This window comes from Gorilla gorilla, chromosome 12, assembly GCF_029281585.2.
Source record: "Gorilla gorilla gorilla isolate KB3781 chromosome 12, NHGRI_mGorGor1-v2.1_pri, whole genome shotgun sequence".
Taxonomy (NCBI): Eukaryota; Metazoa; Chordata; class Mammalia; order Primates; family Hominidae; genus Gorilla; species Gorilla gorilla.
In genome coordinates, this window is record NC_073236.2 from 78,628,640 (window position 1) to 78,647,021 (window position 18,382).

At 43.8% G+C, this 18,382-nt stretch overlaps 1 protein-coding gene and 1 long non-coding RNA gene across 10 annotated transcripts in view; one reads left to right on the forward strand and one right to left on the reverse strand.

The window, feature by feature from the left end:
• Positions 1 to 258: 258 nt before the first annotated feature.
• C12H2orf74 (chromosome 12 C2orf74 homolog) lies at positions 259 to 18,372 on the reverse strand. 9 transcript variants are annotated; one of them, XM_063695864.1, is made up of 6 exons: positions 18,253 to 18,354; positions 5,559 to 5,680; positions 4,389 to 4,462; positions 2,041 to 2,154; positions 1,764 to 1,944; positions 259 to 641 (listed from the first exon to the last, which is right to left on the reverse strand). In XM_063695864.1, exons 5-6 carry the CDS (start codon positions 1,935 to 1,937, stop codon positions 468 to 470), a joined length of 348 nt encoding a protein of 115 aa, XP_063551934.1. In that variant the 5' UTR covers positions 1,938 to 1,944; positions 2,041 to 2,154; positions 4,389 to 4,462; positions 5,559 to 5,680; positions 18,253 to 18,354; the 3' UTR covers positions 259 to 467. The 9 variants fall into 9 exon arrangements, with proteins under 9 accessions (XP_063551934.1, XP_018876564.1, XP_055233948.1 ...); XM_019021019.3 differs by lacking the exons at positions 4,389 to 4,462; positions 5,559 to 5,680 and adding an exon at positions 6,966 to 7,115 and having other exon boundaries at positions 18,253 to 18,372; XM_055377973.2 differs by lacking the exon at positions 5,559 to 5,680 and having other exon boundaries at positions 18,253 to 18,355.
• Positions 2,903 to 18,382, forward strand: part of LOC129531610 (uncharacterized) — a 36,131-nt gene continuing 20,651 nt past the window's right edge. Inside the window, exon 1 of the long non-coding RNA XR_010129972.1 lies at positions 2,903 to 2,981. This is a non-coding gene — a long non-coding RNA (uncharacterized lncRNA). The remainder of the gene's footprint in view (positions 2,982 to 18,382) is intronic.

The following is an 18,382-nucleotide window of genomic DNA, read 5'->3' on the forward strand; positions in this document are numbered from 1 at the left end:
TTTCAGGACTGAGTTCAATGGGGATTATGTAGTAGAAGACGACAGTTATGGAAGCTTCTGTGATGACAGCTGTAGTGTTATTTGGTCATGAATGCCTATGATCAGAGCATGCAGAACATGTATTATTTCAAAAAATCCCCCTTGAATATGATGTACCTAATAGGTATTTGTACAAACAAAAATCACTTTATTCACATGCCAGAACAGTGTTTGAGTAGACAGTTTTAAGGGCAATACAATCAATTTCTTGAACTCAGATTTGAATTTTTAAAAAATTATATTCAAGCTCTAAGTATTTTACTTACAGAATTTTGCACGTGGCCCACTCCTTTCTGCACAAAGGTAAAATAATATCTTTATTTGCTTAATTCCCCATTGTTTTGTTGTTTCAACATTATTTTGTACCCTCAGTCTTTCAATGTTAGTCAAACGTTACATTTTCTTTCACTCTTACCCTTTTTTGAGCTTCATTTCCTCTCTTTATGTTCTTGAGTATAGCTTCGAGGTGTAGGGTATTCATTCCCAAGATCCACAACAATTACCTCCCTAGAAAATGTCACTCCTTTTAAAGGTCTTTTTTGGCTTTCAACAACTGAAGGAGTTCTAGTGACAGATATGTGTATTTTCTGCAAACCATCATCCTGCAAGAGAATGGGACAAACAATATAAACAAATAATCAATTTATGACAAGCCCTGCTTTTAAAATTACAGGTTATATGTACACTGTTAACGAGAAACAGAAAAAGCATTTCTAAATGATATAGGAAAGTAGCAATAATCCATCATGATCACATTTTCACATTTTTATGGTTATAAAAGCACACATTGACATATTCAAATAACATTTGGTGACATGTAATTCTCTCCATGAAGTGGTCAAACCCAAGAGCCACCAGGACCATCATTCTGTCGTCAACCGGGCATGGCCATGGGGTGGGAGGGTATGTGAGTTGTTCCTGTCAGGGAATCACAGACACAGAGCTCAAGAAGGACCCAGCTGTGTTGTGTGCTGTTGTAGGACCCTGGAGCTAGCACAGGGGGCTGCGGTCTGGGCCTGAGCTTGGCCACAGTGGAGAGGTAAACAATTCATCTAGTTTTCTCATTGGAAACAGGAGAGGGCTGGATCCCTAGATAGTCTCTTAACAGCTCTAAGATTCTAGGATTTTGAGAAAAACAAACTGAAGGGGAATTATTAAGAAAAACATAAATGTAAGAATGAAGACTAAGCAAGTTTCTAGACTTGGCATATGTAATGGTTTAGTAACACGAACTGATAAGCAACCAGAATGGCTTAAATGACTGTGGGCATTGGACTCATTCTACTTACAAACCTAAGTTATATGCAACTCCATCTCCTATTATTATTATTATTATTTATTTATTTTTTTTTTTTTGAGATGGAGTCTCGCTCTGTCACCAGGCTGGAGTGCAGTGGCAATCTTGGCTCACTGCAACCTCTGACTCCCGGGTTCAAGTGATTCTCCTGCCTCAGCCTCCCAAGTAGCTGGGATTACAGGCGGGTGCCACCACGCCCGGCTAATTTTTGTATTTTTAGTAGAGACGGGGTTTCACCATGTTGGCCAGGCTGGTCTCGATGTGCCCTCGTGATCCGCCCTCCTTGGCCTCCCAAAGTGCTGGGATTACAGGCGTGAGCCACCCACCCGGCCCTCCATCTCCTATTATTATACCTAGCTGAGGAATGTACCTTCTTTTCAATCAAACAAATTCTAAACTGCTCTTTGAGAGTAGAAAAACACATCACCTCTTCTTGACCAGTTTCTCCAGCATTCTCAGGCTCTTGCTTCTCATTTATTTGGTTCTCCTCGTCTGCCTCCATGTCCCTTCTGTTTTCTAAGGGTGTGGCCAACACTTCCTTACTCTGTCTCTGGACAAGAATGCCAGGCCTCATCGGCACATTCAAGTTCATGACTTGCATTAAGATCCTAGAAAATTAATCGGTAGAGTTTTAAACATTCATGCATCCTCATCCCCACTATCAAACACAAAATGGCCTCTGCCACATCCTGCACCACACTCGCCTTTCATGGTCCTCTGGATTGCTTGTCACCACTTTGGCAGCTGCACAGTCTACACCTCCGTTTGCATCTGTACAAGGCACTTTCTTTGTCTCTTTACCTTTCCTGCCTTGGAAACTGAAAACAAACAAGCCACAAATTCAGAAAAGGAAGAATGGCCCTGATTTTAAGGTGTGGTATAGAAACTTCACTTTTAAACAGGATATCAGCATTTCTAAAATGCTGAAATGGAAAAGTAGATAATTATGGTATCATTACTTTTTCTGTTTTAAATTGTTTTACATTATTTCTATATACATTTGCTAATGTGACTTGAAATCTGATCCCAATTATCAGCATGGATTTATACCATTTATATAAAAAAACCACCAATAAAAGGAGGATGCAAATGAGGCAAATTAGAAGGATAATGAAGAAAGTGATTGCTGTGGTTTCAAAGCTCATAGGTTTAGCTAGAAGACTCATCCACTCTCACAATCACAGACTGTCCAAATATTCTTTTCCAGCTCAATTTGAATGCAGTTCTCTTGTTCTTTAAGTTTTCTAGAAACAGAGGAATAAAAAGCTGTTTTCTTTGTTGTTCTTTTGGTCAGTTCAGCTTCATGAAAGATGCTCTGCTTGTTGCAGAGTTGACTCACACTGGCTAATTTCTCTCCATAACTGTGGTGGGGGCTGAGGTGGCCAGAGGGGAGACTGAGCTGGGACACGTGTGATCACGCAGCTCACATCCCTCACCCCAAAAACTATCAGGACCCAGAGGAGAGAGGAATCGGAACAGCTGGAGCTGAGCCCAGCTCCCCATTCTTCTCTCGTCAGTGACATCATAGAATCATGGAGCCCTTGAGTTAGAGAGACCAGAGAGCCAGTCCAACCCAGTCCATCACCTGGAGGCTGGAGAACCACGAGGCTGTTGCCTGTTCATCCCCCTCTTCTGAGAGGTCCAGGTTAGAGGCCATTTGAAACTGTCTTGACCATTCTTTGAGCAAGGATTTTCTCCCTACTCTCCAAACACCACCTTTCCTTTCCTAATCTGAGCCTGTTTCTTTTATTGCTTCTTTCACAGACCATGAACAATTGGTCTACTTCCTTCTTATGAAATCCCTCTCTATAGCCCTGAGCGCAAGGCTTCACTGTGGAATTCTACCAAACATTTAACAAAGAACTAACACCAATCTTTCTCAAACCTTTCAAAAATTGAAGAGGGAACACTTACTAGTCATTCTATGGAGCTGGCATTACCCTGATACCAAAGCCACTACAAAAAAAGAAAGCTATAGACCAATATCCTTTATAAATATTGATGCACAAGTCTTCAACAAAGTACTAGGATACCAAATTCAGCAACATATTAAAAGGATTACACACCATGACCAAGTGGGACTTATTCCTGGAATGCAGAGATGGTTTAGTACACAAAAATCAACCAATGTAAAACATCACATTAACAGAATGAAGGTTAAAAATAAACATATTATCATCTCTACTGATGCAGAAAAAGCACTTGACAAAATTTAACACACTTTCATGCTAAAACCACTCAACAAATGAGAAATAGAACTACCTCAACATAATAAAAGCCATATGTGAGAATCCTACAACTATCATCATATTCAATGGTGAGAAAATATTTGTAAATCACATAATCTGTTAATGGACTGATATCCAGAATATATAAAGAACTCCTACAACTCAACAACAACAAACCCAATTTTGAAACAGGCAAAGGATTTCAAGACATTTCTCCAAAGAAGATATACAAATGATCAATAAGCACATGAAAAAAATGATCAACATCACTAATCATCAGGGAAGTGCAAATCAAAACCACAATGTGTTACCACCTCATACCCAATAGGGGGGTTATTATTTTAGAAAGAAAAAAAAGTATTGGTGAGGATATGGAGAAATTGGAACCTTGTGCACTGTTGGTGGGAATGTAAAATGGTACAGTCACTGTAGAAAACAGTATAGCAGTTCCTCAGAAAATTAAGTAAAGAATTACTATATGATGCAGTAATTCCATTTCTGGGTGTATACACAAAGAATTGCAAGCAGGGATTCAAACAGATATTTGTACACCCTTGCTCATGGCAGAATTACTCAAAATAGCCAAAAGGTGGAAAAACCCAAAATGTCCATCGAAGGATGGATAGATAAAATGTGGTGGCTGGGCGTGGTGGCTCATGCCTGTAATGCCAGCACTTTGGGAGGCCGAGGCGGGTGGATCACCTGAGGTCAGGAGTTCAAGACCAGCCTGGTCTCTACTAAAAATACAAAAACTAGCTGGGCATGGTGGCAGACACCTGTAATCCTAGCTACTTGGGAGGCTGAGGCAGGAAAATCGCTTGAACCTGGGAGGCAGAGGTTACAGTGAGCCAAGATCGTGCCATTGCACTCCAGCCTGGGTGACAGAGTAGGACACCATCTGAAAAAAAAAAAAAAAAAGTGGTATATACACTCAGTGGAATACTATTCAGCTTTAAAAGGAATGAAATTCTGGGCTGGGCGCAGTGGCTCATGCCTATTTAATCCCAGCACTTTGGGAGGCTGAGGCGGGTGGATCACCTGAGGGGAGTTCTAGACCAGCCTGGCCAACATGGTGAAACCCCATCTCTACTAAAAATACAAAAATTAGCCAGGCATGGGGGCAGGTGCCTGTAATCCCAGCTACTTGGGGGGCCAAGGCAGGAGAATTGCTTGAACCCGGGAGGCGGAGGTCGCAGTCAGCCAAAATTGCACCATAGCACTCTCCAGCCTGGAGAACAAGAGCAGGACTTCATCTCAAAAAAAAAAAAAAAAAGGAATGACATTCTGATACATGTTACAACTTGGAAGAATTTTGAAGGCATTATGCTAAGTAAAGTAAGCCAGACACAATAGGTCACATGTATGATTCCACTTATATGAGGTACCTGAAATAGTCAAATTCATAGACACAGAAAGCAGAATCATGGTTAGCAGGTACTGCAGGGAGGAAGAAATGGGAAATCAGTGTTTAATGGCTGTAGAGTTTCAATTTAGAATTATGAAAAAGTTCTGGAGGCAGACAGTGGTGATGGTAGCACAATAATGTGAACATACTTAATACCACTGAACTGCACACTTAAAAATGGTTAAAATGGTAAATTTTATGTTATGTATATTTTATCACAATTTTAAAAATTATTTATGGAACAAAGAAAAGGGAATTTGTCTGTAAAGTGGCCAGGTATACAGCAGGCATTGCAAAACCAAAACCACCAGCACATACAGATTTTATTTCAATCTCCACCCTTTGTTCAATTTGTTTCCCCACTGTGAATGTTCTACCCCTACCTCAGCCCTTTACCTGTCCCACCTCTCAATCCTTTTAAGACTTAGTTCTTGGCCTGGTGTGGCGGCTCACGCCTGTAATCCCAGCACTTTGGGAGGCCAAGGTGGGCGCATCATTTGAGGTCAGGAGTTTGAGACCAGCCTGGCCATCATGGCGAAACCCCGTCTCAACTAAAAATACAAAAATTAGCCAGCGTGGTGGTGCGTACCTGTAATCCCAGCTACCTGGGAGGCTGAGGCAGGAGAATTGCTTGAACTGGGAAGGCAGAGGTTGCAGTGAGCTGAGATCGTGCCACTGCACTCCAGCCTAGGCAACAGAGCGAGACTCCATCTTGAAAAAAGAAAAAAAAAAAAAGCTGGGTGTGGTGGCTCACGCCTGTAATCTCAGCACTTTGGGAGGCCAAGGCAGGAGGATCACAAGGTCAGGAGATTGAGGCCATCCTGGCTAACATGGTGAAACCCCATCTCTACTAAAAATACAAAAAATTAGCCGGGTGTGGTGGCACGCGTCTGTAGTCCCAGCCTGGGAGGCTGAGGCAGGAGAACTGCTTGAACCCAGGAGGTGGAGGTTGCAGTGAGCTGAGATTGCACCACTGCACTCCAGCCTGGCGACAGAGTGAGACCCCGTCTCAAAAAAGAAAAAAAAAAAAAAAAAAGAACTTGGTTCTTGGATTCTCTTCCATTATGCAATCACCATCCATTGGGCTTCCTTTTGAAATCAGCCCAATTGTCCCATAAAACTAATATGTATAGTTTGCTGAATAAACACAGAAATGGACTCTCCCCTGGTCTTAAAACTTGAAACTATCTCATCGAGTTTCTTCCTCAGGAAACTGACCCCCAGGCAAGGAACTGAAACCCATCAGATCACTACCTCCAGACAATGAGACACCAGACTCCCCATCCTGACTGCTTCCTTACCCCTCCCTACTTCCTGATTTTCCGCCTTCCCCACTATGTAAATCCCTCAATCTTAATCGACTGGGGAGACAGATTTGAGCCTTCATCTCCTGTTCACCTCAGCTGCACCACCAGATTAAAGCCTAAGCCTTCTTCCCTGGCAATACTCATTGTCTCAGTGATTGGCTTTCTGAGCAGCCAGCAGCAAGACCTAGACAGAACCCCTGGTGTTTCAGTGACACTTCCAATCGTGCTTTTTCTGAGTTCTCACTTGATATAGAAAACACCTTGTCACTTACGTATATCCCAACCCCTTGCCCTATCCAGCTCCAGTCCCAGGCATGCTGGGAAGTGACAGGGTCTTTCATAGTCTTTGTAATTTCTCACCTCCTACCCCCAAGGTCTTTCATAGTCTTTGTAATTTCTCACCTCCTACACTACACTGATTTTTATTCCCTCTTGTTAACAAACCCTGTTTTCTAACTCTTCACAACAAGAATGCCTGATAGTAACTCTCACGGGTATCTGGACCTTAATGTGGGCCTAAGGTTAAAGTAAGACAGTCTGGGTAGAATTTCAGGCACTACCCAGAAGATGGGGGAGCAGGGGTTCTCTTTGGAGCAAGGGGGGCTTTTGTTGTGCTCCTGGCATCTGCCATGTTGGGGTCAGATATTGCCTCTTCCATACAGAATAAGCAGTCCTGCCCTACTGCCTACCTCCTGCCTGCAGACTTCTTTGCTATGGTGGCCAGAGGGTGTGCACTCGTGATGACAGATCTGCAGCAACTTGGGCTCCAGATGGTCCAGGGCATATGTGAATCCCCAACCACCTCCCTAAGGCCTTGATCCATGTGATCTGTTGAAATCCTGTGACAAAAACATGATCCAGGAATTACAGGATGAGTGAGGACACTCAAAGGACTCCATCACAGCTGCCTGAATTTGGAAACTAGGGGCAGTGGACACAGGACTCAGGCCTGGCTGATCAGGATAGTCCACAGTTCAAGGGTCAACATGTGATCTAAATCAGCTTAATTAACCTCAGTGTTAAGATATTTGCAGGAACTTCCAGCATGGAAGAAAGCAGGGCTGAGAGTATGGAGAAAGACAGATTAAAAAGGGCTCTGCTTGATCTAGCTATGCCTGAAGGCTTGACTTACAGTGTGGACAGGAAGCTGGACTTTCAGCTGTGTGAGTCCATGCCTTTCCTTTTTGGCTTAAGCTGGTTTAATTGGGGTTCATGGATGTTGCACCCCAAGATTCCTGACCAACACAGCGTTGCAACGAGCATCACACTGCCTCCTTTTCTGAGCCTTGATACAAGAGGCATAGCACCCATCTGCCATTTCCTGATCTGACTTCTTGAGCATTAAATAGGTTCCCTCCAGGCCAGGCACAGTGGCTCACACCTGTTAATCCCAGCACTTTGGGAGGCTTAGGCAGGTGGATCACTTGAGTCCAGGAGTTCGAGACCAGCCTGGCCAACATGGTAAAACCCTGTCTCTACTAAAAATACAAAAATTAGCCAGGCGTGGTGGCGTGGGCCTGTAAACCCAGCTACTCGGGAGGCTGAGGCAGGAGACTCGCTTGAACCCAGGAGGTGGAGGGAAGGTTGCAGTGAGCCGAGATCGTGCCACTGCACTCCAGCCTGGGCGAGAGTGAGACTTCATCTCAAATCAATCGATCAGTCAATCAATCAATCAAATATTTGAGGGATCTGGCCAACTGGTGCTACTCTAAGTGTTATCTATAGACTGGTGTAGTCCCTAAATTGTCATTGGTCTGCAAAAAAACAGAGAAATGGAGACTAAATACCTAGAATCTTTTTGTTGTGGTGGTTGTTTTTGAGACAGGGTCTCACTTTGTCACCCAGGTTGTAGTGGCATGATCTTGGTTCACTGCAGCCTCCACCTCCTGGGCTCAAGCAATCCTCCTGCCTTAGCTCCCCAAGTAGTTAGAATTACAGGTGCACGCCACCATGCCTACTAACTTTTTGTATTTTTTTATAGAGACGAGGTCTCACCATGTTGCCCATGCTGGTCTCAAACCCCTGAACTCAAGCGATCTGCCCACCTTGGCCTCTGAAAGTGCTAGGATTACAGGCATGAGCCACCACGCCCGGCCAATTATTTTCTTATTGTTGGACAACTTACTGCTTTTATTAATAGCATTGATGGACATATTTGTACATATACATGTGACTACAACTCTGATATTAAAATATTAATGTTTTATTTTCAAAGTTTATTGGCCTCTAGCTCTTTATCTTTTATTCTAAATCTCATCCATTTTGTTTCATTGTTTTTTTTGGCTCCAAATAGCTTATGTTTTGATTTTTGTTTTCTTTTTTAAAAGAGACAGAGTTTTGCCATGTTGCCCAGGGTGGTCTTGAACTCCTGGGCTCAAGTGATCCGCCTGCCTCAGCCTCCCAAAGTGCCAGGATTATAGGCATGAGCCACAGAACCCACCTGATTATTTTAACTTCTATTCATTCCCTTTTCTTCAATATGTTTTTACTTAATTTCTTGACACTGGGTCTTGCTCTGTTGCCTGGACTAGAGTGCAGTAGTGCAATCATAGCTCACTGCAGCCTTAACCTTCCAGGGTCAAGTGATCCTCCCACCTCAGCCTCCCGAGTAGCTGCAACTACAGGCACATGCCACCATGCCTGGCTACTTTTTAAATTTTTTTGTAGAGACACGGTCTGGTTATGTTGCCCTGGCTGGTCTCAAACTCCTGGGCTCAAGCAGTCCTTCCACTTGGCCTCCTAAAGTGCTGGGATTACAGGCATGAACCACCACACCCAGCCTTACTTCTAATTCTTGAGATTCTGTCTCCTCTTAACCTTTAAGAAAAAAGCAATGTTCTGCTTTAGGTCTAAAAACTGTTTAAAAAAACACCTTGATTTCTGGGGCCGGGCACAGTGGCTCACGCCTGTAATCCCAGCATTTTGGGAGGCCGAGGCGGGTGGATAACGTGGTCAGGAGATTGAGACCATCCTGGCTAACACGGTGAAACCCCATCTCTACTAAAAATACAAAAAATCAGCCGGGCGTGGTGGTGGGTGCCTATAGTCCCAGCTACTCGGGAGGCTGAGTCAGGAGAATGGCGTGAACGCAGGAGGCGGAGCTTGCAGTGAGCCGAGATCGCGCCACTGCACTCCAGCCTAGGGGACAGAGCCAGACTCCGTCTCAAAAACAAACAAACAAACAAAAAACCTTGATTTCTTTATAATCCATCTCATTAGCTTGCAAAAGGGAGATAATATAATAAATTGCATTCATTTGAAGAGCCCAACAACTATTCTGGCTTTTTGGGTGGATGTGGAGGTGAGGATTAAAAAAATCAAAAGAGAAAAAAAAATTCATTGGTGATGAGACAGAAATTGTTAAAATAGTAGAAACATTTCATAAACAATTAATGGGAAATAAAGCATATTTTCTGACTCAAAGCAATTTTCTCAAGCCTAGAAATTAGTTTCTCTTGTGGATGTCAAAGTCTTTCTTAATCACAGGAGTCTTTATTTCTCTTTGTTGAATTAAAAGAAACCCCTGAGTCACAAATTTGTCATTTGAGCAACTTATTTTTATTGGGAACTTGCTTAAATATGATTAGTCAAACACTTTAAACTTTTCTGTTTCTTTTTTCTTTTTTTGAGACAGAGTCTCAATGTGTTGCACAGGCTGGAGTGCAGTGGTGTGATCTCAGCTCACTGCAACCTCTGCCTCCCAGGTTCAAGCAATTCTCCTGCCTTAGCCTCCCAAGTAGCTGGGATTACAGGTGTGCACCACCACACCCAGCTAATTTTTTTTTTTTTTTTTTTTTTTTAGTAGAGATGGGGTTTCACCATGTTGGTCAGACTGGTCTCGAACTCCTGACCTCAAGCGATCTGCCTACCTTGGCCTCCCAAAGTACTGGGATCACAGGCATGAGCCATCTAGCCCAGCCTTTTCTGTTTCTTTTTAAGCACACAGTAAAAATGTTCATGGCCCATGATTGGTAACCTAGTGCTCAAGGAGATGTTTTCCTCTCTGTAAAGATTTTGGTAACTATTGGGCAAAAGCAGACTTAAAACAATTTTTTAGGATGTTTTTGGATTTACAGGAAAGCTGAGAAGACAGTACAGAGGGTTCTCATATACCTCACACCCAGTTTCCCCTATTATTAATATCTTAAATCAGTGTGATCTATTTGTTATGATTTATGAACCAATACTGATAAATTATTATTAACTAAAGCCCATGGTTGATTCAGATTCTCTTAGTTTTTACCTAATGTCTTTTTTGGGTCCAGGACCCCATTCAGGACACTATATTACAATTAAATCATGTCTCCTTAGGCTCCTCTTGGCTGTGACAATTTCTCAAACTTTCCTTGTTTTTGATGACCTTGACAGCTTTGTAAAGCACTGATCAAGTATACTGTAGGATGATCCACTATTGGAATTTGAACTTTTGAATTCTAAATTTTTTTTGTTTTTTTGAGACAGAATTTCGCTCTTATCGCCCAGGCTGGAGTGCAATGGCATGATCTTGGCTCACTGCAACCTCCACCTCCCAGGTTCAAGCGATTCTCCTGCCTCAGCCTCCCGAGTGGATTACAGGCATCCGCCACCACGCCAAGCTAATTTTTGTATTATTAGTAGAGACGGGATTTCACCATGTTAGCCAGGATGGTCTTGAACTCCTGACCTCAAGTGATCCACCCACCTCGGCCTCTTAAAGTGCTGGGATTACAGGCGTGAGCCACCGCGCCTAGCCAAATACTAAATTTTATCTGAAGTAAAGGAAGACATATATTTTCTTTTTTTCTTTCTTTTTTGAGACGGAGTGTTGCTCTGTCACCCAGGCTGGAATGTAGTGGCACGATCTCAGCTCACTGCAACCTCTGCCTCCCAGGTTCAAGAGATTCTCCTGCCTCAGCCTCCTGAGTAGCTGGGATTACAGGTGTGCACCACCATGCCCAGCTAATTTTTATATTTTTAGTGGAGACGGGGTTTCACCATGTTGGCCTGGCTGGTCTTGAACTCCTGACCTCAGGTGATCTGCCCACCTCGGCCTCCCAAAGTGCTGGGATTACAGGCGTGAGCCACCGCACCCAGTTTATACATTTTAAATTTCACATCTTTGGCCAGGCGCGGTGGCTCACACCTGTAATCCCAGCACTTTGGGAGGCCAAGGTGGGTGAATCACGAGGTCAGGAGATTGAGACCATCCTGGCTAACATGGTGAAACCCAGTCTCTACTAAAAATACAAAAAAAATTAGCCAGGCTTAGTGGTGGGCGCCTGTAGTCCCAGCTACTCAGGAGGCTGAGGCAGGAGAATGGCACGAAGCCGGGAGGAGGAGCTTGCAGTGAGCTGAGATCGCGCCACTGCACTCCAGACTGGGTGACTGAGCGAGACTCCGTCTCAAAAAATAAATAAATAAATTTCACATCTTTATCCTTCTACTATTGATTTACTGAAACATTTTAAATTGTCTTCCTCCTCTCTGTCCTCACTTCTATTTTCCCTTCATTTATAATGATGCTTGGTAATGTTTTTTTTTTTTGGAGACGGAGTTTTGCTCTTGTTGCCCAGGCTGGAGATGGAGTTTTGCTCTTGTTGCCCAGGAGTGCAATGGCACCATCTCAGCTCACCCCAACCTCTGCCTCCCAGGTTCAAGCAATTCTCCTGCCTCAGCCTCCCGAGTAGCTGGGATTACAGGCATGCACTACAACGCCCGGCTAATTTTGTATTTTTAATAGAGACGGGGTTTCTCCATGTTGAGGCTGGTCTCGAACTCCTGACCTCAGGTGATCCGCCCGCCTCGGCCTCCCAAAGTACTGGGATTACAGGCGTGAGCCACCGTGCCTGGCTTTTTTTTTTTTTTTTTTTTGGTGAGATGGAGATTTACTCTTGTTGCCCAGGCTGGAGTGCAATGGCGCAATCTCACCTCACTGCAACCTCCATCTCCCGGGTTCAAGCGATTCTCCTGCCTCAGCCTCCCAAGTAGCTGGGATTACAGGCACCTGCCATCACACCCGGCTAATTATTGTATTTTTAGTAGAGACGGGGTTTCACCATCTTGGCCAGGCTGGTCTTGAACTTCTGACCTTGTGATCCTCCCGCCTCGGCCTCCCAAAGTGCTGGGATTACAGGCGTAAGCCACTGCACCCAGCCTGTTTTGACATCTTAAAAACCTTTCTAGCTGAGGCTGCCCCTCCTGGGACCAGCCAATTCTTAGTGAAAGCAAAGGGTGCAGCCTGTGGCATCCCTTTGATATGAAACTAACCAATCCAGAGCCAAGTCTCCTCCATCTGGCCAGCACACCCCAGGAGACAACATTCCTCTGCCTCCAGCATCCCCAGGCCAAGTAGAGCCCTGAAACTATTCAAAGTAGCCAATCTTGAGATGTTTAGCTTGCCCTCCCTTGCCTTTTCCTCATAAACTCCAACAAAAGTGATGAGCTATTCTCTCCTGTAGTTCTTGCCCCCTCTACCTCCTGCTCCATGCTGTGGGGCTTTCCTACTGGCCCTATGTGGTGTGCAGGGCCTCCTGTTTCTAGGGCCTGTGACGACAGTCAGCTTTGTTTTCCTGAGCCTCTCACGTCTCCTCTTGTAGCTGCATCTGACTGACTATATGTGGGTATAAAGGAACATGTGGAGGGGGACCCATGTGGATCTTACAGCAGGCCCCAAGGTGTCTCAGTGTTTCTGTCCAGGAGGCCCATTTTCCCTCTCAACATCACAGGATGATCCTGTTAGTGCAGGACTCACTGTGGCTCTCACTCCTCTTATTATAAAGATCAAGAAGGTACCTTCAAGAGCTAGGCTTCCCATGAAGGGGAGTTTATACAGTAATGCCAGCTATATTCTTGCTGGAGGTGCTCTTAGTGTTAGGAGCAATCCTGGATAGCCAAGACCTCACTAGAATCTAAAAGAAAACGTAAGGTCAGGTGCACCTCCATCCCAGGAGTCCTAGATCCCTGGGGCACAGAACTTGGATCAGAGGAATGTGGCTGAGTTTTAGTTTACTGACTCTTGGCCTAAGGGAGAACTGAGATCTAACCCCAAAGGACAACTTCACCAACCCTCAGCACCTGGCCCTACAGAGAATATCCATGACTTGCTATAGTATTCTTCCATCAACCACTCTGCGATCTTTGCAGACCCAGTATTATGCAACATGACCATAACACCTACCTAGTCCTGGGAAAGGCCATCTCCAAACAGGGACAAGAAGTAGACTAAGCCACTTCCTCTGTTGACTCAAATCTGCCTTCATGAAAATTACCTTTGAGATGCCTCTTTTGGGCTCCCCCATCAAGAAACCTGGTATCACCTACGTGCGGTGGCTCATGCCTGTAATCCCAGCACTTTGGGAGGCCAAGGCGGGCGGATCGCCTGAGGTCAGGAGTTCGAGACCAGCCTGACCAACATGGAGAACCCCATCTTTACTAAAAAAATACAAAATTAGTCAGGCGTGGTGGTGCATGCCTGTAATCCCAGCTACTTGTGAGGCTGAGGCAGGAGAACTGCTTGAACCTGGGAGGCGGAGGTTGCAGTGAGCCAAGATTGTGCCACTGCATTCCAGCCTGGGCAACAGAGCGAAACTGTCTCAAAAAAAAAAAAAAAAAAAAAAAAAAAGGCGCCCAACATCTAGATGGGGAACTTGGCCCAGAAAGTCCACAGGGTCCCTATTTTCAGTTGCACACTCTCTACCTTGGACCAGGACAGCCTTGCAAGTGCTGAGATACACAGAAGGGCCAAAAGTTTTTCTGACTTTAGATCTGGAATAAACCTTGACGTTGCACTTTTATAAACGCCCCGGGCAGCTGTGGAATAGAACGAAGGTCTGCAGGAGGCCTTATTACAGCATCCAGGACTATGAAGCTATAGCAGGACACATCTATGGCCCTGAAACACCCTTCCTCCTACATACTGATTAACTCCCACTCTGGAGAAAACCACACTCACTCTCCCGACTCTAATCCCCCACAAAAACGTTATTCTTGTTGAATACAGATACACAAGCCATGTGTGAAGTCAGAGGGGAGATATTTTTTGGTCTCCGTGGTTAGGCTTCATATCTGAAGCAATGTTTGTGAATTTCACCTTGCCCTTGAAGCTCATCTGCGCTCATGTTTGTACCAGGAGGTTAGACAGATTGTGTAGGACTTCTTGTTTGTTTTGAAGACCTTATTTCTCTAGAGTAGTTTTAGGTTCGTAGCAAAATATAGCAGAAGATACAGAGTTTTCCCATAGACCTCCTGCCCCGACACAGGCATAGCCTCCCTATTATCAACATCCCCGTCTCTACTGAAAACACAAAACTTAGCAGGGTGTGGTGTGCACCTGTAATCCCAGATACTCAGGAGGCTGAGGCAGGAGAATCGCTTAAACCTGGAAGACAGAGGTTGCAGTGAGCCGAGATTGTGCCATTGCACTCCAGCCTGGGTGACAAGGCGAGGCTCCGTCTCAGAAAAAAAAAAAAAGACAAGCTAAACACTATTCATATAAAAAGGACATGTACTCAGAATATATAAAGAACTCTTGTAAATCAATAAGACAATAGAAAATGGGTAAAAGTCTTGAACAGGCATTTCACGCAAGAGGATATCCAAATGAGTAATAAACATTAGTGTCAGATTTTAAAATTAGTTAAAAAACTATCCTCTATTTCCAAAACAAGTAAAACAATAAAAATAATTTTATTAAAATATTCCTTTCCAGGCCAGGTGCATGGCTGATGCCTGTTATCCCAGCATTTTGGGAGGCTGAGGCAGGTAGATCACCTGAGGTCAGGATTTCGAGACCAGCCTGGCCAACATGGTGAAACCCCATCTCTACTAAAAATATAAAAATTTGCTGGACGTGGTGGCAGGCACCTGTAATCCCAGCTACTCAGGAGGCTGAGGCAGGAGAATTGCTTGAAGCCAGGGGGCGGAGGTTGCAGTAAGCCGAGATGGCACCATTGCACTCCAGCTTGGGCAACAAGAGTGAAACTCCATCTAAAAAATATATACATATATATTTTTATATATTATATATATATAATACATATACGTTTTTATATATTATATATAATACATATATTTAAATATATATATTCCATATATATTCCTTTCCAAAGTTAAAAACAAAACAGAAATTATGTTAAAAGGCAACCCACACTGTAATCCCAGCATTTTGTGAAGCCAAGGCAGAAGCATCAGCTGAGGTCAGGAGTTTGAGACCAGCCTGGGCAACATGGCAAAACCCCATCTCTACTAAAAATACAAAAAATTAGCCGGGCGTGGTGGCATGTGCCTGTAGTCCCAGCTACTCGGGAGGGTGAGGCAGGAGAATTGCTCCAACCCAGGAGGCGGAGGTTGCAGTAAGCCAAGATCACACCACTGCACTCCAGCCTGGGTGACAGAGCAAGATTCAGTCTCAAAACAAACAAAAAACAAACAAAAAGGCAACCCACAGACTGGTAGAAAATATTTGCCACACAAATAATCTTTAAAGGATCAACGTATAGAATATTTTTAAAACGCCTATAAAAAAGGGAAAGGCAAAATAGAAAAAAGGTACTTCTCAAAGGACAAAGCACGAATGGGCAATAAATATAAGAGGCTCACCTCGCTAATTATCACAGAAATGCAAAGTGAAAACAAAATCAGGTAATATTTTATACCACAAGATTGACAAAAAAAAGTAGTCTGTCAATTCTAAGAACTGGTGAGGACATGCAGCAAGGGGAAGGTTTTCGATACTGCAGATGGAAATGTAAATTGGTAAACACTTTGGATGAACTCTTGTTATTCCAAGAAAACTCTTTTGTGTGTAAAAACATGTAAAATAATATTCTTGTCTGGGAAAAGTGGCTCACCCCTGTAATCCCAACACTTTGGGAGGCCGAGGCCCGCAGATCGCTTGAGCCTGGGCAGTGAGTTGTGATGGCGCCATTGCGCAGTCTCGGCAACGAGAAAACCTTGTCAAAAAAAAAAAAAAAAAAAAAAAGGAAAGGAAAAATCTCCCATAATTTCACCTTTTTTTTTCTTTCTTTCTCTTTTTTTGAGAGTCTTCCTCTGTCACCTAGGCTGGAGTGCAGTGGCAGGATCTCAGCTCACTGTAACCTCTGTCTCCTGGGCTCAACCGATGCCCCCACCTCAGCCTCCCGGGTAGTTGGGACTACAGGCGCCCACCACCACTCCCATCTAATTTGGGGGTTTTTTGTTGTTGATGTTCTTTTTGTAGTTGTGGGTTTTCACCATGCTGCCCAGGTTGGTCTCAAAACTCCTGTGCTCAAGCAATCCTCCTGTCTCAGTCTTCCAAAGTGGTGGGATTAGAGGTGTGAGCCACACACTCAGCCTCCAGTTTTTTTGTTTTTTGTTTTTTTTTGAGACGAAGTCTTGCTCTGTCGCCAGGCTGGAGTGCAGTGGCGCCATCTCGGCTCACTGCAACCTCCGACTCCCTGGTTCAAGCGATTCAATTCTCCTGCCTCAGCCTCCTGAGCAGCTGGGACCACAGGCATGCGCCACCACGCCAGTCTAATTTTTGTATTTTTAGTAGAGACGGGGTTTCACCACATTGGCCACGACGGTCTCCATCTCCTGACCTCGTGATCTGCCCGTCTCGGCCTCCCAAAATGCTGGGATTACAAGCATGAGCCACCGCACCTGGCCCCTTTTTTAATATGATATGTTTCTAGCTTTTTTAAAAAAAGTTACTGTAGTGTTATTTTTGTTTTTAATGAACAGCATTCAGATAAGTCAATATATTATAATGAGGAATACATTGAGAAGTCTCTCACCCTATCTCAGTCCTACCCTCCATCTCATAAGAAACCATGATTATTAGTTTCTTGAGTATATTGCCAGAATTTATGTGGAAATAAGGATCATATGACTCTCATTTATCCTTTTCTACACAAAAAGCATAATTTATACACTGTTTGGCACCTGGGCTTTTTTCGCTTAGTAAGATATGCTAGAGATGGTTCCACATTAGTATGTTGGGAACTGATTCCTCACTCTTTTTCATAGCTGCATAATGCTCCATTGTGTGTATGTACTGTAGTTTATAATATCAGTCTTCTGATGCATACTCACGTAGTTTACAACCTTTTGCTATTACAATCAATAACCTCATACACATATTACTTTATATGTATGCAAGTGTATTTGGAGGCAAAATTCCCCAAAGTGGGATTGTTGGATCAAAATGCAAATATTATTCAGTATGGTTTTGATAACCACTAAGGATTGCTGCATTCTGCTCCTACTAGCACTGTAACACTGCACCTGTTTCCCTGACACCCTCCTATATTGAGTATATTACCAAACCTTTCAATGTTTACCAATCATGATGATTTGCATTTTTATTAAAACTGAAGCTGGCCTGTAATCCTAGCACTTGGTGAAACTGAGGTGGGAGGATTGCTTGGGCTTGGGAAGTGGAGGCTGTAGTGAGCTGTGATCGTGCCACCTGTCTCAGAAAAAATAAAATACAAAACAGGCCAGGCGCGGTGGCTCACGCCTGTAATCCCAGCACTTTGGGAGTCTGAGGCAGGCCGATAACCTGAGGTCAGGAGTTCGAGACCAGCCTGGCCAACATGGTGAACCCCATCTCTACTAAAAATATAAAAATTAGCCTGGCGTGGTGGCACCTGCCTATAATTCCAGCTACTCGGGAGGCTGAGGTGGGAGAATCACTTGAACCCGGGCAGCGGAGGTTGCAGTGAGCCGAGATTGCATTACTGCACTCCAGCTTGGGCAACACAGGACTCCATCTCAAAAAAATAAATAAATAAAAAACACAAAAACATGCAGCTAAGCATCTTTTCATATATTTAAAGTCTATTTTTAACTACTATTTTTCTGTGAACTTGGTACCCCAGTACTTCGCCCATTTGTCTAAGGCACTGCTGCCTGTTAATTCTTAGATATTTTAAATGAATATTTAATATATTTATATTTGGAAAAACTTATCCAAGGACAAAAGATGACGCTAAAACTCCTGTTATAAAACGAACATACCAGCCTTTCCCCCACGAGTCTGGAATCCGGCCAGAGCAGGATTTTAAGACTCTCGGACGACGTCAACATGTCCTCGGATCTGACTGCGCAGGCTCCAAATAGCTCGCCCGAACCCTAACATCTGTGTGCG

What these genes read in the sequence shown, in the direction of transcription:
- C12H2orf74 (XM_019021019.3), bottom strand. Translation starts at nt 7,099, where the DNA reads ATGGATCAAGGCCTTAGGGAGGTGGTTGGGGATTCACATATGCCCTGG. An exon ending in AAGAAGTCTGCAGGCAGGAG is followed by an intron (nt 2,155 to 6,965) that starts GTAGGCAGTAGG and finishes GTTTGTTTTCAG; the next exon opens with TTTCCAAGGCAGGAAAGGTA. An exon ending in AATCCAGAGGACCATGAAAG is followed by an intron (nt 1,945 to 2,040) that starts GCGAGTGTGGTG and finishes TTAATTTTCTAG; the next exon opens with GATCTTAATGCAAGTCATGA.